The 23,624-nt window shown below is 43.4% G+C and overlaps 1 protein-coding gene across 2 annotated transcripts in view; it reads left to right on the top strand.

The window, feature by feature from the left end:
- Cbs (Cystathionine beta-synthase) overlaps window positions 1-23,624 on the top strand; it is a 207,102-nt gene that overhangs the window by 132,882 nt on the left and 50,596 nt on the right. For both annotated transcript variants that reach the window (XM_045768324.2, XM_069312699.1), the window contains exon 3: window positions 22,417-22,523. In XM_045768324.2, coding sequence (XP_045624280.1) covers window positions 22,417-22,523 — 107 coding nt within the window. The remainder of the gene's footprint in view (window positions 1-22,416; window positions 22,524-23,624) is intronic.

Below are 23,624 nucleotides of genomic sequence, written 5' to 3' on the forward strand. Positions count from 1 at the left end.
TAGAGGTTTGAAAAGGTGCAAGGATGAAATGAAAGAAACCCCAACACAATGAATTATAAACAAATGTGTTAGTTGTAAAAGAGACAATGAAGGAAGTATGTTTACAAGCCAGGAACAGAAATGAAAAGTCGGGATCGGACGTCAGACAGGCTATTCGAAAAAAGCTGGACATTAGAAGCAAATTAGTACAGAACATTGTAGATAGAAGTCTATAATAATTTTTTGGATGTTAGGAAAAGGAGATACCATCTAGGATGGACAGAGCATCAGAAGAAAAAATCATTGATAAAATAGTATTTTTAATGGAAGGCTTGACAGTGAAGGAAAATGTCGGTGATTTTACGAGAATAGGAAAGTATCTAAAAAATAAGACTCGCCCCTTAAGCTTCATGTTGCGTGGCTTTTATTGTGACATTTTGGTGGTGCACAGGAAAGTGTAACCTCGCCCCTTCCCTAACAAGAGCTAAAGGCTGTAGTAACGAAGAATCGCTGTGACGTCATCAGGATGTGCTGGACCCCCCCCCTTCCCCCTTCCCCGGTGCAGGAAGCTTCCAGAGGCAGTCACTTGGGCAATTAAAGACTCGCGAGTTGCTACAAATATATTCTCATTTATTTTTTCAATGCATTTTCAAGGCTTTCTAATTTTTTTTTTATCGTATCTGATGTACATATCGGATACCTTTTACAATATGTATACAGTAGAATGTTTATAATATTCCAAGGAACTGTGATACATGTCACTAATGTGTCCACAACAAATGTTTATTGTCGCAATATCACGCGTTCAGTATTCATTATATTTACAATGTGTACACACACACACACACACAGACATGCGCAAGGAAGACAGAGAAAAGCTGAAAATGAACTTAATTGAGGCAAAACGTCTAAATGGGGATAGAAATGAAGAAGACAGAAATTCTTTTTTTTACAAAGTGACAGGGACTGGAAAGCTTGTGAAATGGTACATAAAAACAAAGCAACAAGATCAGTAGTGGAAGGGGGAGTAAAGAGCAAAGGAAAAGGGAACATGTTCCTGAAAATTGTATATACCAACATAGATGGAGTGAGGTCAAAAACTTTGGAGTTGCAAGATATAATCCAGCTTAGGGTCCCAGATATTGTTGCATTATCAGAAACGAAACTTGAAGGAAATATAATAAATGAAGTCATATTCCCAAGAGGCTACTCAGTTTGGAGACGTGACAGGAATACTAGGAAGGGAGGAGGAGTGGCTGTACTGGTGAAAAAACACCTGAAGGTAAAAGAGTTAATATTTGAAAACCCTCGAGATATTGACATAATGGCATTGCAGGTCTGGAATCAGGATGATAACCTGATAATTGTAAATACCTACAGCCCACCAGCAAGCAACACGTGGACAAAGGAAGAACTGGATGACAAACGAGAGGGCCTCATAATGGTCATGAGAGATATTATTGTACAAGCAGATAAAGATAAATCACGACTGTTGATACTGGGGGACTTCAACTTTAGAGCAATAGACTGGGAGGCCTATGAAGCAAGAACGGAGGACTTTTGGACATGCAGATTTGTGAACCTCATTCTGGAGACATTCTTGTATCAACACATAAAGCAAGCCACAAGAATGAGGGAAGGAGATATACCGTCAGTACTGGATCTAGTATTCACCAGGAAAGAAGAAGAGATTTTTGACATCCAGTACCTTCCTCCCTTGGGAAAGAGTGATCACGTCCTGTTAGACATTAAATATGCTTTAAGATATCATCTAGAAGAAAATGGGGACATTGAAACAGTTGATAAACTCGATTTAAAGAGAGGCAACTATGGGGAACTTCGAAATTTTTTTAATGAGTGTAATTGGACAGAATTGTTGCTAGGCAGGGAAGTAAATGAAATGTATGCCAAATTTTTAAAACTATACGAGGAAGGCACACAAACATTCATACCAAAACAGAGATGCAGGACCAAAAAACAGGATTGGTTCGACAGAAATTGTGAGAGGGCAAGAGACCAAAAGACACAAAAATGGAATCAGTATAGGAAGAGGCCAAACCCCCAAACATACCAGCGATACAAAGATGCGAGAAACAATTATACAGCAGTAAGGAGAGAGGCAGAAAGAAATTTTGAAAAAGGGATAGCAGATAAATGTAAAACAGAACCGGGCCTATTCTACAAATTCATAAACAACAAATTGCAGGTAAAGGATAATATCCAGAGGTTGGAAATGGGAAACAGATTCACGGAAAATGAAAAGGAAATGTGTGAAACATTAAATGAAAAGTTCCAAAGTGTGTTTGTACAAAATGAAATCTTCAGAGAACCAGACACAATAAGAATTCCAGAGAACAACATAGAGCGGATAGAGGTGTCTAGAGATGAAGTGGAAAATATGCTAAAGGAGCTCGGGAGGAACAAAGCAGCTGGCCCAGATGGCGTTTCACCATGGGTTCTGAGAGAATGTGCATCTGAGCTCAGCATTCCACTTCACCTGATCTTTCAGGCATCCCTGTGTACAGGAATCGTAGCAGACGTGTGGAAACAGGCTAACATAGTTCCAATCTACAAAAGTGGCAGCAGGGAAGACCCCCTCAATTATAGACCTGTATCATTGACAAGTGTAATAGTGAAAGTATTGGAAAAGCTAATCAAAACTAAATGGGTAGAACACCTAGAGAGAAATGATATAATATCAGACAGACAGTATAGTTTTCGATCAGGAAGATCCTGTGTATCGAATTTACTCAGTTTCTATGATCGGGCCACAGAGATATTACAGGAAAGAGATGGCTGGGTTGACTGCATCTATCTGGACCTAAAAAAGGCTTTCGACAGAGTTCCACATAAGAGGTTGTTCTGGAAACTGGAAAATATTGGAGGGGTGACAGGTAAGCTTCTATCATGGATGAAAAATTTTCTGACTGATAGAAAAATGAGGGCAGTAATCAGAGGCAATGTATCGGAATGGAGAAATGTCACAAGTGGAGTACCACAGGGTTCAGTTCTTGCACCAGTGATGTTTATTGTGTACATAAATGATCTACCAGTTGGTATACAGAATTATATGAACATGTTTGCTGATGATGCTAAGATAATAGGAAGGATAAGAAATTTAGATGATTGTCATGCCCTTCAAGAAGACCTGGACAAAATAAGTATATGGAGCACCACTTGGCAAATGGAATTTAATGTTAATAAATGTCATGTTATGGAATGTGGAATAGGAGAACATAGACCCCACACAACCTATATATTATGTGAGAAATCTTTAAAGAATTCTGATAAAGAAAGAGATCTAGGAGTGGTTCTAGATAGAAAACTATCACCTGAGGACCACATTAAGAATATTGTGCAAGGAGCCTATGCAATGCTTTCTAACTTCAGAATTGCATTTAAATACATGGATGGCGATATACTAAAGAAGTTGTTCATGACTTTTGTTAGGCCAAAGCTAGAATATGCAGCTGTTGTGTGGTGCCCATATCTTAAGAAGCACATCAACAAACTGGAAAAGGTGCAAAGACATGCTACTAAGTGGCTCCCAGAACTGAAGGGCAAGAGCTACGAGGAGAGGTTAGAAGCATTAAATATGCCAAAACTAGAAGACAGAAGAAAAAGAGGTGATATGATCACTACGTACAAAATAGTAACAGGAATTGATAAAATCGACAGGGAAGACTTCCTGAGACCTGGAACTTCAAGAACAAGAGGCCATAGATTTAAACTAGCTAAACACAGATGCCGAAGAAATATAAGAAAATTCACCTTCGCAAATAGAGTGGTAGACGGTTGGAACAAGTTAAGTGAGAAGGTGGTGGAGGCCAAGACCGTCAGTAGTTTCAAAGCGTTATATGACAAAGAGTGCTGGGAAGACGGGACACCACGAGCGTAGCTCTCATCCTGTAACTACACTTAGGTAATTACACTTAGGTAATTACACACACACACACAGGTCTATTCTATAAATTCATAAACAACAAATTGCAGGTAAAGGATAATATTCAGAGGTTGAAAATGGGAAATAGATTCACGGAAGATGAAAAGGAAATGTGTGAAACACTAAACGAAAAGTTCCAAAGTGTGTTTGTACAAAATGAAATCTTTAGGGAACCAGATACAATAAGAATTCCAGAGAATAACATAGAACACATAGAGGTGTCTAGAGACGAAGTGGAAAAAATGCTCAAGGAGCTCGGTAAGAACAAAGCAGCTGGCCCAGATGGCGTTTCACCATGGGTTCTGAGAGAATGTGCATCTGAGCTCAGCATTCCACTTCACCTGATCTTTCAGGCATCCCTGTGTACAGGAATCGTAGCAGACGGGTGGAAACAGGCTAACATAGTTCCAATCTACAAAAGTGGCAGCAGGGAAGACCCCCTCAATTATAGACCTGTATCATTGACAAGTGTAATAGTGAAAGTATTGGAAAAACTAATCAAAACTAAATGGGTAGAACACCTAGAGAGAAATGATATAATATCAGACAGACAGTATGGTTTTCGATCTGGAAGATCCTGTGTATCGAATTTACTCAGTTTCTATGATCGAGCCACAGAGATATTACAGGAAAGAGATGGTTGGGTTGACTGCATCTATCTGGACCTAAAAAAGGCTTTCGACAGAGTTCCACATAAGAGGTTGTTCTGGAAACTGGAAAATATTGGAGGGGTGACAGGTAAGCTTCTATCATGGATGAAAAATTTTCTGACTGATAGAAAAATGAGGGCAGTAATCAGAGGCAATGTATCAGAATGGAGAAATGTCACAAGTGGAGTACCACAGGGTTCAGTTCTTGCACCAGTGATGTTTATTGTGTACATAAATGATCTACCAGTTGGTATACAGAATTATATGAACATGTTTGCTGATGATGCTAAGATAATAGGAAGGATAAGAAATTTAGATGATTGTCATGCCCTTCAAGAAGACCTGAACAAAATAAGTAGATGGAGCACCACTTGGCAAATGGAATTTAATGTTAACACTTTCGCGCTCTCGGCGAAGGTCACTCAGCCAACCGTATGTGCGCGCGGCGTTTTTATCGCTTGAGCGTAAAAACAAAAATGTGTATACTCTTTACTTTTCTGACCTTAGTTTTCATGCTACGTATTTCATTTTGGTACCAACGTGTTCGCAATAAAATTCTCTAGAAGAACATCAGTAAAAGAAGTCACGAAAGCTATAGAGATACCAGCATGAAATAAATAACTACGAAGATGAGTCGCCGTGAGCGCTCAACAGCAACAAAATGTTTTTACTCTTGGGATTATTATCACCTCTACAATTGTCCTACAGCCTTAATTTTGGTATCAATGGACTCCCAATAAAATTCCCAACACGGTGATATGAATATAATCGTAGAATAATGGTCCCGGCGCACTGTTACCCGGTAACGGTGACCGGACGACACACGCGCGAAACGTTGCTTTGAAAGTTTATACTTATTTCACTGTTCTGATATTATTATTGTATGTATGTCATTCATTTTTGTGGCAATGTTTTTGCAATAGAATGTTCTATGAGCTAAATTATACTACACAAACTTGGACCAAATAGGTGTACTTACCAAGGGAAGGCTGGTTGTGGAACAGTAAGTTGAGCATTTGTTCTTCACTCCACCTTCTTCAGGTTCTTCATTCCTGAAGTTGCTCAACAGATGGTTTGTAGGTGGAGTGAAGCTGTTGCGGGTGGTTACTTCTTCACTACCCAATACACCTGTTTCCGGTGGTAATTGGTGTAGCAGGGAACAACACAGAGTGCAACACCACAGGTCTTGCATCCATAATTCGTGTCCTTCCTTTTACCGGACCGTGCGCATGCATGACACTTGAGACGTTTGGGCAGTCTGTAAATTTCATGTTTCAGTTTGTAGTTCATGCGATTTTCTGAATCAACAATAGGGCGGCCAGGTCCTCTCGCTGGAGGTGTAACAGGAGTTGCAGGAGAGTCAAATTCATCTGACAAAACAGTTTCGTCAACTGGCAGTGTGGCAGACATGTCGGGTTCAGATTCGTTGTCTGCTTCATCTTGAGGTGGTGTAGTGAACAAAGGCCGCCTCACACCAGATGGTCCAGGAGTTGGCATGGCGTCAGCATTGGCAGGAGCTGTGTCATCATTTATGTCTGGAGCATGCCGCAAGTGTTGAGATGATGATGTTGTTTTAGGCCACTCCTTTGTGTCCCAGTGCAATAGGGCCCAGATTGCCACTTCGTGGAACTGTAGCAATGTTAGCTTTTTTCGATCAGTTGTGTTGTATTTGTACAAAACATAGGCATTATGCAATGCCATTTGCAGGAAATAAAAGGTAATCTTTTTGGTCCACTTGTGAGTTTTCCTGGTAAAATGGTAATATTTAACCATTTGATCGAAGTGGTCCACACCTTTCATGAACTTATTGTACTCGCAAATTGCAGTCGGTTTGTTCACTGTTACCTGTTGTATTCCACTTGTTCCATCTCGGTTGCGAATTCGCTTCCTTCGCTGAACTCGCTGAGTGTCTGCATTGTGGATGTTGGTAATGATTGAAACCACTCACTTGTCTTTCCACAGGAGAATGAAGGTATTATCTTTGCGGCGGTATACTGTGGTATCCAGTGGAAGTTTACCCTTGGCTAGAGCTTGCAATACCTTTGGGGTGCCACGTAGCATTCTAATTGTGCCACATGTGTACACCCCAAGTTCTCTCAATGTTTCTGTCAGGGTAACCGAGTTGTAGTAATTATCCATGTACAAATGGTAACCCTGGTTCACTAAAGGCTGCATCAACCCCGTTACTGTATCCACTATCGTCTTACCAATACCTGAGTATACGTCAGTCATATATGTACCCAGAGACAGATTCAGCAAGCATATAAAGTTTCACACCGTACTTGTCTGGTTTGTTTGGATTGTACACTTTGAAGGATAGTCGGCCTCGCCATGCCATTGTGCCCTCATCCAAACACAACTCTTTCTTGGGGATGTAAACTTGAGCAAACCTCTCTTTCAAGTAATCCATCACTGGTCTCACTTTTATCAACTTATCACGATTGTTCACGGGCACTGCATTGGTATTGAATGTGTGGAAAAACTGGTTTATATGCTGGAATCGTCTGGACGTCATGAACAAGCTGAAGAAACGAGCATGCCATGGCTTTGCTGTTTGCCAATACATCCTCATAGTTGGGAGCCTAATTATGCCCATCAATATGAACAGTCCTAGGACTCACGCCATTTCACTCACCTTCACTGGGGTCCAAATATCTGATACATTTTCATTGGCCATCCGGAATAACTGCGAGGCGTACAAATTTGTTTCAACGGTAAAGAACTCAAGGAGGGCACGCGTGATGAACATTGAATATAAGCCAGTGCACTAGTAGGCTTGGGAATTTTCAGTCCAGGATTTCCAGTAAAATCATCAACAACTGGAGAAGTATTGCTACGACTCCAGCCCTCACCAGCCCCAGCCTGCCGAGTACGTACTGTACGTGTACGCCTTTCAGCAGGCTCGAATGAATCCTTATCACTTTCCTCATCACTTATACTTTCAGAATCACTTGGCGCAATTTGTTGTGTGTTCCTACGACGAGTAACATGTCTGGTAGCTACTTTTCTAGGTAGCCTAGATGCACCACGTGTGCGCCGAGATGGAGGAGGAGGAGGAGGGGGTCGCGGTGCCTCCTCTTCCTCGGTGAGGGCCTCAGTCTCCTCATCACTCGTTGCCGTATCATTCCCTCTAGCTCTAGGTACACTATAATCGTTGTGGGTTCCAAAATCTTCCTCCAATACCTTTACATCACCTTCAGCTTCTGATAAATCCTCCACAAGGCCTGGAATTTTCGTTGGTGTGAGCTTCACTCCGCTCCACTTCTTAAAAATTTGGGTTATTTTGTCCACTCTCGATGACCTGGAGCACTTCCTTGGGCGTAGAAGTGCTTGGGCCTTGACCTTGATCCATTTTTGATGAAGTAATTGGGTATAATCCACACGGAAACGGGTAAAAATGCTCGAGTTTGGCGCGCGAGGGGAGCGTGATCGACTCACGACACGTGACACGAAAACAATGGGCCCGTCACGTGACTGGGTAGGCCGACGCGCCAGGCGGCCTAGTGGTGAGAAAGAGAACTTCATGGCGCGTCGTTTGAAACAAACCCCAATGAAATCGGATTAAAATTGAATTTTATACAAATATTTTAAAAGAAGACATAACTTTATGTCCACTATGCGTTTACGTTAGACGAAACCGGACGCGCCGGCGCGTCCAGATAGCGCGAAAGTGTTAATAAATGTCATGTCATGGAATGGAATGTGGAATAGGAGAATATAGACCCCACACAACCTATATATTATGTGAGAAATCTTTAAAGAATTCTGATAAAGAAAGAGATCTAGGGGTGGTTCTAGATAGAAAACTATCACCTGAGGACCACATAAAGAATATTGTGCAAGGAGCCTATGCTATGCTTTCTTACTTCAGAATTGCATTTAAATACATGGATGGCGATATACTAAAGAAATTGTTCATGACTTTTGTTAGGCCAAAGCTAGAATATGCAGCTGTTGTGTGGTGCCCATATCTTAAGAAGTACATCAACAAACTGGAAAAGGTGCAAAGACATGCTACTAAGTGGCTCCCAGAACTGAAGGGTAAGAGCTACGAGGAGAGGTTAGAAGCATTAAACATGCCAAAACTAGAAGATAGAAGAAAAAGAGGTGATATGATCACTACATACAAAATAGTAACAGGAATTGATAAAATCGACAGGGAAGATTTCCTGAGACCTGGCACTTCAAGAACAAGAGGTCATAGATTTAAACTAGCTAAACACAGATGCCGAAGAAATATAAGAAAATTCACCTTCGCAAATAGAGTGGTAGACGGTTGGAACAAGTTAAGTGAGAAGGTGGTAGAGGCCAAGACAGTCAGTAGTTTCAAAGCGTTATATGACAAAGAGTGCTGGGAAGACGGGACACCACGAGTGTAGCTCTCATCCTGTAACTACACTTAGGTAATTACACTTGGGTAATTACACTACACACTCAGTACTTCGGAAGGTAAGTGATAATCAGAGCAGCAGTCCATGATACACACCGCGACTTTGCACTCGATGCACCAGGTACACACAGATTTTTGCTTCCTGTTTTTTTGTTGTGCGCGCTTGCAAACATCACACTTGTGTACACCTTTGGCTTCAATGCCTGTAGGTGGTATGTAGCCAGGCCTGTGAAGTGTAAGGATGTCTTTAGCAGCCAGTCTGTTGGAGGCGACATGTGTTCCTCTTGGTGCAACTGTCCTTGCACTGTCTTCCTGGCCATACTTGACGAGTAATTGCGACAAGAGGCATGACTAAAACCATAAATTGATGGTTTCTTGCCTGATTTCACCAAAAATGTGTTGAAACGTTTCAGCACTTACGTCCACAAGGTGAAAGAACAATTTCTTTGTTCGCTTTACACTTTTGCAAACACACTTGACGGTACCAACCATCATGTCAGTTATCTACCAATCTCATATTTATATTGTAGTGAATGACAGTCTGGATTTACAATTTTCCGTCTCTTCCATACCTCATTTTACCGCTGTTGAGCATTTCACCAGTGTGAATAGTTGTCAACATATTATCTTCACGTCTGTCTTTCCAGCGCACTTATAAAATCTTGTCATACTGTATTTTCCAAGTTGGCAATCACCCACACCAATATTAGAATAAAAAACTGGTATTTCTTTCCTGTGTCTTTACAGTGCCATACACTCCTGTGTTATGTTCAAGCCTGAATGTTTCATAAGCATACACAGAGCTCAGAACACATCCAACTCAGCCACGGTGGTGTCCTTCCAATGTAATGTATGTGCAGCAGGTAATAAGCCACATGCAATAGGTTGTGCTGCATACCTGATGATTTCGTCAACAAGATGTTGCATATATGGCTCATCAAAATAAGCCGTAAAATTTTCACTTTGTCATGTCGTCACCTGTATGTGGGAAAGTGGGTGCAACCCCAACATCAGTCATCATAATTGAGGTTTGTGTGGTACAAAAGTACTGTATAAATCTTTCCACACAAATTCACCTGAGCTCCGTGTATTGGCGCCACCACCATGGCTGCCATACCCACGGGCAGTGTCACGTCTGGGTGTGGTGTGGTCATGATCTTTAACACTATCGCGCGTGGTTTGGGCGTGCCGCAGACTATTACTTCTGTTCCCGACAGTGCGGGCGAGTGTGCGGCGACACTGAAATGTATAGTTTCAGTTTTTCTACCTTATTTCTCGTGCTCCGTCATTCGTTTTGGCATTTTGTTCGCAATAGAATTCTCTATAGGGGTATATGCATACAAGGTCTAAAAGCCCGGCGTGACTCCGCACAGCAAAGCCTGAAGTCGGTCAAGTTACCCGTGAACGAGCACCAATTGGCGCACCTGCAGACTAATGTATATACTCGTTCAGTTTGATAACATAAATTTTCATGTCACGTGTTTCATTTTGGTATCAAATTATTCGTAAAATAAAGGCTCGTATTTTAAAACTAGTCTCATAATAATAGAACAGTAAATGGAATTTTAACAAACATTTTAACTTTTGGATGCTCATTACCACAATTATTTATATCTTTCCAGTGCTCTGACATCAATTTTTGTGTTACATCTTTCATTTTGATATCAAATTGTGCAGAATCTAAAGGCGCTCATTTTGAAACCACTCAAAGATTGATCGGATAAAATTTAAATTAACAAATATTTTAATGAGTGACTCGAGACAGTCACCCGAGACAACTTGAGAAAAATGAGTGACTACAGGGTGGGGGGGGGAGGCAACGGAGTGCGATAGTGTTAAATGTTGTCTAGGGAAATTGAGGCTTTTACTTAAGTCAAAGGGAATTAAAGGAGTAGGGAAACACCCAAGTACAGGAAACACAAATTTATAAGACACACACTATATAACAGACATAATTGTATTCCTTACAACTCAAGGTCAATCTGAAGGTAACAACTTGGTTAATAAAACTCCCAAACGGGCTCTGGACACCCTATGGCTCTTAGTCCCAATACTGGAACTGTGTACACATCCACCACACCTGTCATCCGGTAGCACGCACACATATAAACCACTAGGAAACCTGGACTCTCACAAAACAGCATCATAGACTGCCTAAGTACTCTATCCTATCTTGCAACCCTGTTAGGATAAAACTATGGCTTATCGGGAGTCGGTCGGCCGAGCGGACAGCACACTGGACTTGTGGTCCTGTGGTCCCGGGTTCGATCCCGGGCGCCGGTGAAAAACAATGGGCAGAGTTTCTTTCACCCTATGCCCCTGTTACCTAGCAGTAAAATAGGTACCTGGGAGTTAGTCAGCTGTCACGGGCTGCTTCCTGGGGGTGGAGGCCTGGTCGAGGACCGGGCCGCGGGGACACTAAAGCCCCGAAATCTTCTCAAGATAACCAAGATATCTGATTGTACGGCCAGAGAAAACCCCTCGGTAAACAAGGTCTGGTCGTCAACTTTCCTCCTCCCCTCGGGTTAAAATGGCGTCTGCCACTCTTGCGTCATCGTCCCTTAATACTCCATTCTTTAACATTACCAATCAAACCTCTATTGACTTCATTTACCATATTCCTCATGCATGCTTTTTGATAGTCTATTTTTCCCTCGCATAGTTTGGCTATTCTGGTACATTATTCCTAAACAATCTCCAGCTAAGAAGATACTACAGTTATCTTGAGGTTATCTTGAGATGATTTCGGGGCTTTAGTGTCCCCGCGGCCCGGTCCTCGACCAGGCCTCCACCCCCCAGGAAGCAGCCCGTGACAGCTGACTTACTCCCAGGTACCTATTTACTGCTAGGTAACAGGGGCATTCAGGGTGAAAGAAAGTTTGCCCATTTGTTTCTGCCTCGTGCGGGAATCGAACCCGCGCCACAGAATTAAGAGTCCTGCGCGCTATCCACCAGGCTACGAGGCCCCTCTACAGTACTTTGCTCGGCGGAGTATTAGTGGTAACTCACAACCTCCCAGTTATCAGCTGCAGATTTAGTTCAAGAAAACATTCTCCAGTGTGTCCACCCAGAATTTATAATAGGAACTAACCTCCACAGGACGTAAGGTTCGCAACAGGCAGCACGCACCACTATGGGGTGCGTTTTCTTGCACTAAGTCTCCATGGGCCAGGAGATGAAGCTCTTAAACTATGTATACTAGTAGGGGTGACAAGGGAAAGTAGATGTAGAGGCGACACTGTTGTCAGTGTCGTCATGGGTGGAGGTACGGCAATAATAATTGCCTAAGTGTAGTTACAGGATGAGTTATGCTCGTGGTGTCCCGTCTACCCAGCACTCTGTCATATAACGCTTTGAAACTACTGACGGTTTTGGCCTCCATCACCTTTTCGCCTAACTTGTTCCAACCGTCTACCACTCTGTTTGCGAAAGTGAATTTTCTTATTTCTTCGGCATCTTTGTTTAGTTAGTTTAAATCTATGACCTCTTGTAATTTTAGTTCCAGGTCTCGGGAGATCTTCCCTATCGATTTTATCAATACCTGTTACTATTTTGTACATAGTGATCATATCACCTCTTTTTCTTCTGTCTTCTAATTTTGGCATATTAAATGCCTCTAACCTCTCGTCATAGCTCTTGCCCTTCAGTTCTAGGAGCCACTTAGTAGCATGTCTTTGCACCTTTTCCAGTTTGTTGATGTGCTTCTTAAGATATGGGCACCACACAACCGCTGCGTATTCTAGCTTTGGCCTAACAAAAGTCGTGAACAATTTCTTTAGTATTTCACCATCCATGTATTTAAAAGCAATTCTGAAGTTAGAAAGTGTGGCATTGGCTCCTCGCACAACATTCTTTGTGGTCCTCAGGTGATATTTTTTTTTATTTAGAACCACTCCTAGATCTCTTTATCAGAATTCTTTAAAGATTTCTCACATAATATATAGGTTGTGTGGGGGTCTATGTTCACCTATTCCACATTCCATAACATGGTATTTATTCACATTAAATTCCATTTGCCAGACACTACGATTACGACGTCACCTCCCTCACCAAAATAGCTCCACTCAACATACTCCTGTTGCTGTTATTACACTATACACACACACTGTATATACCCATGTACATGTGTGTTCCCCATAGCGAACCACGAAGCTGGTATGGTGAGCAAAAAAAAAGTGGTTGCCACACAGTGAGGCTACCTCAATTCTCTCCCTTCCTCCCTCACTCACCAAAATTCCTCCTTCCACAATACTACGCACTGTGTAGTATTGTGTATATATTTTGACATTATTAGGCGATGCTGTGGTCACACGCTGAACAGCAGTGCTGTGCGCTCATGCTGCGAGCGCCAGCCTTGGTTGTTCACTCACTACTGAGGCTCTCACACCCGGGAATGTGGACCATGATTTTATTTAAAGATGGAGTCTGTTTACAAGAGCCCTGAGGAAGCTGACGTGAACCCCATGTAGCCGCAGGAGTTTTGAATGGAACGTGAAAAGTACAAATACCTGGAGGCGCGTAGCGCACCCCAGACGTGGGCCTGCAGGCGCGTTGCGCAGTTAAAGGGTTAAAGTATTTTCTTCAAGCTTCGTCTCTGCTAATGCGACAATATCTGGAACTTTGAGCTTGATTATATCCTTCAACTCCAATATTTTCGATCTCACTCCATCTATGTTGGTGTATACTATTTTCTGGAACATGTTCCCCTTCCCTTTGTTCTTTACAGCCCTTTCCTTTAATGATTTTGTTGCTTTGTCATTATGTACCATTTCACAAGCTTTCCAGCCCCTGACGCTTTGTAGAAAAAGAATTTTTCTTCTTCATTTCTATCCCCATTTGGATGTTTAGCTTCTATGAGGCTCATTTTCAGCTTTTCTGTCCTCCTTTAAGAGGTCTTGTCTTATTGACCAAAGTTTGCCATCTTCGTCACATTGCAATTTTCTGGCATTCCAAAGCACCTGTCATATGCTTCACTCCATTAAACATCACCCTTAACGGGCGATTCTTGTCTTTCTCATATTTTCCTATCCTCCTAAAATCACTGATATGCTCCTTTGAATTTAGGCCTTCTCCTAACCCTACTATTTTTTCTATGATTTTCATCTCTTCTGCTGCTCAGTCCACCCTAGAGGAAATTTCCTTCTCTAAACATCAAAAAAGTGCTTGGCAGTGCTTGGCAGGGCATGCTGTCGGAACAGCAACTCTCCGCCTAGTAACACCACCATGGCAGCTGCTAACACTCGGTTCATCTATGCTACTTGTGTCAGAAGCAGCATCACCGAACCCAGAATTATTCATCTACAGTATCACTTTTGTCAAAAAAACAGGAGGTGACAGGTGGTGGTAATACTGGCAAGGGCGATGACCTGTGAGGCAGCAGCATGCATGGCGGTCTTCCTGTGCATGAAACGCTCACTGTATCATCTGCATCTATATCTGCATCATCAGTTGTTAAACTCGATTTCAAGAGAGGACACTATGGGGAACTTAAAAAAAAATTTGTGGGTATAATTGGACAGACTTGTTGTTAGGTAAGGAAGTAAATGAGATGTATATTTTGCAAAATATGGCATACGAAGAGGGCACACAAACATTCATACCAAAACAGAGATGCAGACCTAGGAAACAGGATTGGTTCAACAGAAATTGCAAGAGGGCCAGAGATCAAAAGACACAGGCATGGAATCATTATAGGAAGAGGCCAAACCCCCAAACATACCAGTGATACAAAGATGCGAGAAACAACTACACGTCAGTAAAGAGAGAGGCAGAGAGGAACTTTGTAAACGGTATAGCAGACAAATGTAAATCAGATCCAGGCCTTTTCTATAAATTCATTAAAAGCAAGCTGCAGGTAAAGGATAATATTCAGAGGTTGAAAATGGGGGACAGATACACGGAAAATTAAAAGGAAATGTGTGAAACATTAAACAGAAAGTTCCAAAGTGTGTTTGTACAAAATTAAATCGTCAGAGAACCAGACACAATAAGAATTCCAGAGAACAACATAGAGCATATAGAGGTGTCTAGAGATGAAATGGAAAATATGCTAAAGGAGCTAAGAAAGGACAAAGCACTTGGTCCAGATGGAATTTCACCAAGTTTTGAGAGAATGTGCATCTGAGCTCAGCATTCCACTTCACCTGATCTTTCAGGCATCCCTGTGTACAGGAATCGTAACAGACGTGTGGAAAAAGGCTAACATAGTTCCAATCTACAAAAGTGGCAGCAGGGAAGACCCTCTCAATTATAGACCGGTATCATTGACACGTGTAATACTGAAAATATTGGAAAAAATAATCAAAACTAAATGGGCAGAACACCTGGAGAGAAATGATATATCAGACAGACAGTATGGTTTTCGATCTGGAAGATCCTGTGTATCGAATTTACTCAGTTTCTATGATCGAGCCACAGAGATTTTCCTGTGAGATTTTACAGGAAAGAGATGGTTGGGTTGACTGCATCTATCTGGACCTAAAAAAGGCTTTCGACAGAGTTCCACATAATAAGTTGTTCTGGAATCTGGAAAATATTGGAGGAGTGACAGGTAAGCTTCTAACATGGTTGAAAGATTTTCTGACAGATAGAAAAATGAGGGCAGTAATCTGAGGCAATGTATCGGACTGAAGAAATGTCACAAGTGGATTACCATAGGGTTCAGTTCTTGCACCAGTGATGTTTATTGTCTACATAAATGATCTACCAGTTGGTATACAGAATTATATGAACATGTTTGCTGATGATGCTAAGATAATAGGAAGGATAAGAAATTTAGATGATTGTCATGCCATTCAAGAAGACCTGGACAAAATAAGTAGATGGAGCACCACTTGGCAAATGGAATTTAATGTTAATAAATGCCATGTTATAGAATGTGGAATTGGAGAACATAGACCCCACACAACCTATATATTATGTGAGAAATCTTTAAAGAATTCTGACAAAGAAAGAGATCTAGGGGTGGTTCTAGATAGAAAACTATCTCCTCAGGGCCACATAAAGAACGTTGTGCGAGAAGCCTATGCCATGCTTTCTAACTTCAGAATTGCTTTTAAATACATGGATGGCGAAATACTAAAGAAATTGTTCACAACTTTTGTTAGGCCAAAGCTAGAATATGAAGCGGTTGTGTGGTGCCCATATCTTAAGAAGCACATCAACAAACTGGAAAAGGTGCAGAGACATGCTACTAAGTGGCTCCCAGAACTGAAGGGCAAGAGCTACGAGGAGAGGATAGAGGCATTAAATATGCCAAAACTAGAAAACAGAAGAAAGAGGTGATATGATCACTACATACAAAATAGTAACAGGAATTGATAAAATCAACAGGGAAGATTTCCCGAGACCTGGAACTTCAAGAACAAAGAGGTCATAGATTTAGACTAATTAAACACAGATGCCGAAGAAATATAAGAAAATTCACTTTCACAGAGTGGTAGACGGTTGGAACAAGTTAAGTGAGATGGAGGAGGCCAAAACCGTCGGTAGTTTCAAAGCGTTATGTTACGACCCTGGGTTCCTCAGTGGAAACCAGAGGTCAAAATTGAACTAAATAAGCTACGTTAGATTAGCAAAACGCAAGTCGATGTGTGTCTGTTCGTATCTTCCCTGCCAAATGTAGGACGAATCTTGTTGCTCACAAGCATTCAAACTCTTGTTGTGTTGCTTGTTGTGGATTAAGTATAACATTGTTATAAGATTAACTACCCTGAGAACGAGGAAAGTAACAATATGTTGCATAGGGGAAGATTTTTAATGTGCTTAGCTGCACGATCAATTAGACTCCTCCCAGCACCACCACATGCGGGAGGCCTGAGCTGGTCGCTGGGAGCCTTCTTCTCTGGCTGGTGTTCGTGGGGACGAGACCTTCTCTGTGGCTGCACCTCTACTCTCCTCCCTTCTCCTCTTACTTATTTCCCTTACCTGAAGTTCCTGTACCATTAAGTTAAGTACGGTGTGTTTTAAGTGTACCTACTCTGGTAGTAATGATTGGTGAGACCTGGGGGTAGTATTTGCCAGTGTTTTGGGTACCCCCTAAGTGTTGTTTTTTGTATTAGGGTCCCACGTGGTCTCACTACCCTAAGCTGCATCCAGCTTCAGTGCTTATCCAGTAGTACTTTACCCTAGCTTGTTCTCAGTGTAAACCTTGTATCCTGTCTATGTGGACCAAGGCTTTTAACGTAAGATAGGGTGGTAAAGTTATTATTATTATTGTTATTGGTGTGAATGTATATGGGGGGTTGTTAAGGGGTTAATAAATAATTAAGTTAGAACGGAGTATCCCTTCTTCCTGTGTGGGAGAGCAATGATCAACCTCTAGACTGGCCTTGTGTGTAGCCAAGTATTCAGCACTGCTTACAGTTTATTTGGGGGCCGGGCCTTTTAGTTCTCCCATAGTTGATAACTGTATTCTAACTACCCTTACCCCTTAATAGTACCAGTTCCCCATAGCAAGCCCACCATTTTTCATAACACGTTATATGACAGAGTGCTGGAAAGACGGGACACCACGAGCATAGCTCTCATCCTGTAACTACACTTAGGTAATTACACATGCACACAGTGTGTATCAAAAGGTTGTCTATGTGGTATTCATCTCACAGTACCATAATCTCATTTAATGTCATGGCAAGAGGATAATACAATGAACAATTATGAAATGGAAATTACACAGTACTGTATACATGATAGTAATATATCTGAGACCTAAATGCATACATTCTCCACTATAGTTCACATATTTCCTATACAGCATTATGTAGTATTCAGTACATAAAGCATATAAGGTTCTTCAAACTACATGACATTAGGCTACTGCTATTCACTAGACATCTAATATATATCCACAAATACATGGCATACATCTTTGATACAGAAATATAATATACTTGGTTATGTATGACATACATTGGCCATACATAAATTATAATATTGTCTAAAGATTAGCCATAAATATTAATATTTATCGGAGAACGGAGAACCAACAAGTTCAACATAGGCCGGTAACTTGACGAAGCCGCTGTTATGACTGTGCAGACACCAGTATGATCATATTGAGGCTGGTGTATGATGTGCTCAAACTATATAGTGATATCTTTGGCTGATTAGCCTAGTATCACGAAGATTAGCCATAAATTTTAATATTCGCGATACTAGGCTAATCAGCCAAAGATATCACTATATAGTTTGAGCACATCATACACCAGCCTCAATATGATCATACTGGTGTCTGCACAGTCATAACAGCGGCTTCGTCAAGTTACCGGCCTATGTCGAACTTGTTGGTTCTCCGAGGCGGCCATGGTGGTCCTGCCCGGAAGGGTCACACCAGGTCTCGGGGCTCCTTTGGTCGTCATAAGCCAGTAATGCCAGATTCGGGACCAGCCCCTCCTGCGGAGTCGTTGGCGTCTGGTCGGCGCAGTGATTACTCTGAGCGTGCGGACAGCACACTGGACTTGTGATCCTGTGGTCCCGGGTTCGATCCCGGGCGCCGGCGAGAAACAATGGGCAGAGTTTCTTTCACCCTATGCCCCTGTTACCTAGCAGTAAAATAGGTACCTGGGTGTTAGTCAGCCGTCACGGGCTGCTTCCTGGGGGTGGAGGCCTGGTCGAGGACCGGGTCACGGGGACACTAAAGCCCCGAAATCATCTCAAGATAACCTCAAGATAGCGTCGGTCAGGCTCTCGTAGGGGTCATGCCTGGTTGATGGGATTCTGGGAGTTCTACTCCCCAAGCCCGGCCCAAGGCCAGGCTTGACTTGAGAGTTTGGTCCACTAGGCTGTTGCTTGGAATGGCCCGCAGGCCTACATATCCACCGCAACGCGGTTGGTCCAGCATTCCTTGGAGGAAACAATCTAGTTTCCTCTTGAAGATGTCCACAGTTGTTCCAGCAATATTTCTTATGCTCACTGGGAGGATGTTGAACAACCGTGGACCTCTGATGTTTATACAGTGTTTTCTAATTGTGCCTATGGCACCCCTGCTCTTCACTGGATCTGTTCTGCATTTTCTTCCATATCGTTCACTCCACTATGTTATTTTACTGTGCAGATTTGGTACATGGCCTTCCAGTATTTTCCATGTGTATATTTTATGGTATCTCTCTCGTCGTCTTTCTAGTGAGTACATTTGGAGAGCTTTGAGACGATCCCAATAATTTGGGTGCTTTAACGCGTCTATGCGTGCCGTACATGTTCTCTGCCTTCCCTCTATTTCAGCAATCTTTCCTGCTCTGAAGGGGGAAGTGAGAACTGAGCAGTACTCAAGATGGGACAACACAAGTGACTTGAAGAGTACAACCATTGTGATGGGATCCCTGGATTTGAAGGTTCTCGTAATCCATTCCCCCTAGGTCGAATTCTCGACCTAGGGTTGTCTGCCCTTTCGCGGTTCGCCCCCTTTGACGGGGCGATGGGGGAGGTTCGCCTGGTCCCATGATTCGTGAGCATTTCAGGTCGTTTCCTCCGGCCTGCAGTGGCTGTGGGTCGTTCCTCCTCCTTCGTGGGTATTGGGGCTGGCAGGGCAGGCCTCTTTCCCCCTGCCCTCTGTTGGGTTATCTTGCAGTGGGTTCACTTGGACGTGGTCGAAACGACAATGCCACTCAAGTAGGTTTCCCACCTGTTTTTAGTTCTGAAGTGAGACTGCGGATCTTCAATTCATACTGTACTTGTCCCGTCTGAACCCTGGGTCTTTTCTGCCATTCCTTCTGGATGGTATCTCTGGCCCTCCGGGATGCGTGTTGGCATGTCCCTGATTCATCCATGGTTCAGGGACTAGGGTCAGTTTTGTCGTGGGGCGACAGGTTTACTGTTTTCGTTGCCTTCCATTCGGTTTGAATCTGGCACCTTGCAGTGTTCACACGCCCTTACCCGGGTCATAGTGACTCGTTTGCGTCTATTTGGGGTTTGGCTTCTGGCTTGCCTTGAGGATTGGCTGGTGTTCGCTCCCAGCCAATCCATGTGTCTGCTCACCAGGGATTTGATTCTTTCCCAGCTTGCCGGGTTTGGGTTCTTGGTGAAATGGAGGAAGTCCCATTTGGTTCCTTCTCAGGTTCGGGCTTGGCTGGGTCTTGTGTGGGACTCTCGGATCGCTTCCTTGTCTCTCCCTCCTGCGCCGTTGTTTTGGCTGCGGTACCACCTACGACTGTGGTTCCAGCTACGACTGTGGTTCCACCTACAACTGGTTCCACCTACGGCTGTTTTTGGAGGGCACCCAGGTCACACGTTGATTGTTGGAGCATTTGTGCAGGAGCCTGAACTTCAGCGTGCTGGTCTACCTGTCGGGTCGTATCTGGCTTCAGCGGCTGTTCTGGTTTCTTTGGGGACGTCCCTTCCGCTGCTCTTGTGATCGTTGGGTTTGGATCCCGTCGGTTGCTGCGTCGCCGGCTTCCTCTGTGCGTTTTTCGAGGTTCTGTGCCGTGGCACCACCCCGAGCCCTCACTCGACATGTTCATGGATGCCTTGTCTCTCGGTTGGGGTTTTGTGACCAGTGCTCACCAGGCTGGCTGGGTCGGTGGGGCCAGTCCTTCCTGTCGGGCTCACAGCATGGCACGGGAGTTTGCGGCGGAGTGGCATTCACTTCAGAAGGTTTGTGTCGGTCGCGGGGCAATGATCCGGCTCCATTCAGACTGCTCCCCGGTGGTTCATTGTCTGAATCGCTGGGGTTCGATGTGGTCCTTGGCTCTTTGGGGCTGATTGCTTCAGGTGATTCGTCTGCCGAGTTCTCAGGGTTTGGCTTCTGGCAGTTCACGTTAAACGTCCTGGCGGACGGCCTGTCTCGGTTCATTCCCTTGTCCACGGAATGGACGGTTGACGCAGACTCATTCAGTTGGCTCTGCCGAATGTACGAGCACCTGGAGGTGGACCTCTTCGCAACAGCGTGGTAGAGGCAGTCTTCCAATGTACGTGGCGCCTTCCCTGACTGCGAGGCTGTCGGGGTCAATGCCTTTTGGATGGACTGGTTGAGGTGGGGCTTACCTGTACCTCTTTTCACCGGTTCGGTTGTTGCTCGGGGTCCTGGACTCGCTTGGAGACTTAACAGGGGGGAGTAGTTCAGCACGTGGCTGGTTCGATCTCCTCCACTCTTCGCATCTTGTCTTTTTGACTCTGGTTTATCACCACTTGTATGGTGATCAGGTGGCTTCGTTGATGGTGTCCCACCTGCGAGTTTCGTCTCGACGGCAGTATGAAATTTCCTGGCGGTCCTTTAGACACTTTTTGTCACTTCGTAGGTTTTTTAGATTTCTGATCGGGTTGTTTTGTCCTTCTCTCTCTTGGTTGTTTCAGGACGGTCATCTTATGCTAAAGTAATGTTGCCTCGTATCGCGCGGGATTTGGCGGAGTCCGCTGCAGCTTGCATTTGGGGTGGATGTCACTTATACTCCGTTCAGCAAGCTTTCTCGGGCGTTTTTCACCTCCGCCCGCTCATGCACTGCCTGAGCCGTCCTGGTTGATGGACCGGGTGCTCTTTTCTCTCTCCTCGGTTTGTGGTGGCCCCCCTCAGTTCAAGACTGTTTTTCTAAGGCTCTTTTCTTGTTAGCATTGGCCTCTGGGGGTCGGGTCGGGGAGATCCATGCTCACCTCCAGCGCAGGAGTCTCTGCTCTTTTGGACCTGTTCCAGGACCGAAACTTTTGTTTCATTTGTTTGGAGCAGTCTCCTTCTTTTCTGGCGAAGCTCGAGTCTGCTGCTTTCCAAAGGGGTCCTTGAGTTGTTGATGTTTGGTTGGTTTGACCGAGGGTGCATCATGTTTTGTGTCCGGTTGCGGTTCCTCACCGTTATTTGCGCGCCACAGCCTCTGTGGCAGGGGACGCGCTCTGGGTGGATCTGGTTTCCCTTCTTCCCTGTTTCAGGGTGCAAGTCTCCCAGGTCGTCCAGAGAGACTATGACCTGTTGTTCATGAAGTTCCGGGACTCGGGAATTCTTCCCTATCAATTTTATCGCTTCCTGTTACTGTTTTGTACGTAGTTATCATACCGCCTTTTTTTTTTCTTCTATCTACTAATTTTTGCATATTTAATGCCTCTAACCTCTTCCTGGAGCTCTTGTCCTTCAGTTCTGGGAGCCACTTAGTGGCATGTCTTTGCACCTTTTCCAGATTGTTGATGGGCTTCTTGTAGATTATAAGTTGTGTGGGGTCTATGTTCTCCTATTCCACATATCATTAAATTCCATTTGCCAAGTGGTGCTCCATATACTTATTTGTCCAGGTTTTCTTGAACGGCGTGACGATCATCTAAGTTTCTTATCTTCCATATTATCTTAGCATCATCAGCAAACATGTTCATATAATTCTGTTCCATCTGGTTAGGTCATTTATGTAGTCAGTGAACATTACCAGTACAATGTTGAATGTGTTAATCTTCATGTGCTTCTATCGAAATATAAATATATAGTAGAGGCACATGTGTATATAATAATGCTCCTACATATAATGTGATTTTATTCCCCGCAGGAATGAAAGTCTCCGGACGATGGACAATATCCTCGCCCACATAGGCAACACACCACTCGTCAAACTTAATAACATTCCCAAGAGTTATGGCCTCAAGTGTGATGTTTGTGAGTACAGTTCTTGATGTTTATTCTCACTGCTTATGGTAGTGTGTCAACATTGTGTTCAATACAGGTAGACTATTTGTGAATGAGTTGTGTGATTATGCATTTGGTATGAGGAGTGACGTGCTTGTGATATCGTTGAATTGTGGTGTCGTGGTGGTTGAGTCGGGCACGCTGTCTGTCTGTCTGTCTGGGTGGTGGTTGAGTCGGGCACGCTGTCTGTCTGTCTGTCTGGGTGGTGGTTGAGTCGGGCACGCTGTCTGTCTGTCTGTCTGGGTGGTGGTTGAGTCGGGCACGCTGTCTGTCTGTCTGTCTGGGTGGTGGTTGAGTCGGGCACGCTGTCTGTCTGTCTGTCTGGGTGGTGGTTGAGTCGGGCACGCTGTCTGTCTGTCTGTCTGGATGGATGGATGGTGGTTGAGTCGGGCACGCTGTCTGTCTGTCTGGGTGTTTTTCATGCTACCTGTTTTTCATTCCTAAACAGGGGGTTTGGCGGGTGCATGGAATCACTTTTGGGTCTTTGTTTGGAGGACGGGTTGCATAAACTAGAGTACGTGTAATGCTGTTTAAGATGCGCAAATTAGTGAATGAACTATTTACATTATTCAAATTTAAAATGGCCCATTTAAAAATGCAACTGTGGAATATTTAGCAAAGTAATTAGTATTTTGTGGGAAATTTAAGGATAGAATGAGGGGAGAAGTGATCATGTATCGAAGGAGGGATTTAGTGTGAATAAAACAAGGCCGTGGTACGGAACGAGGCTAGGTAGCGGTAGTTTGTGGAGATGAAATAATTAATGGTTTAATTTGTGTTTGAGGATCACTGGTGATCCTCAAACTGGTGATTTGCTGGTGAGGATCACACTACACTTTGGCTTTGAAAATTTTAGTATGATGCTGTGTAGAGTATAATAAATGGTAAATGGGGCAGTATATTATTATATTTATAATATCTTTCATCCTTATATCCCCCCCCCCCTTTTTTTTATAACCTGGTTGATGCCTTTTTACTTAAAGAAGGTTTGAAACAGGTTAATGAAGAAAATAATGATTTTTGGAAATACACTATGAAGTTGAGTGCTGTATTTAATTACCTCCTGAATGT

This window comes from Procambarus clarkii, chromosome 73 (genome assembly GCF_040958095.1).
Source record: "Procambarus clarkii isolate CNS0578487 chromosome 73, FALCON_Pclarkii_2.0, whole genome shotgun sequence".
NCBI lineage: Eukaryota > Metazoa > Arthropoda > Malacostraca > Decapoda > Cambaridae > Procambarus > Procambarus clarkii.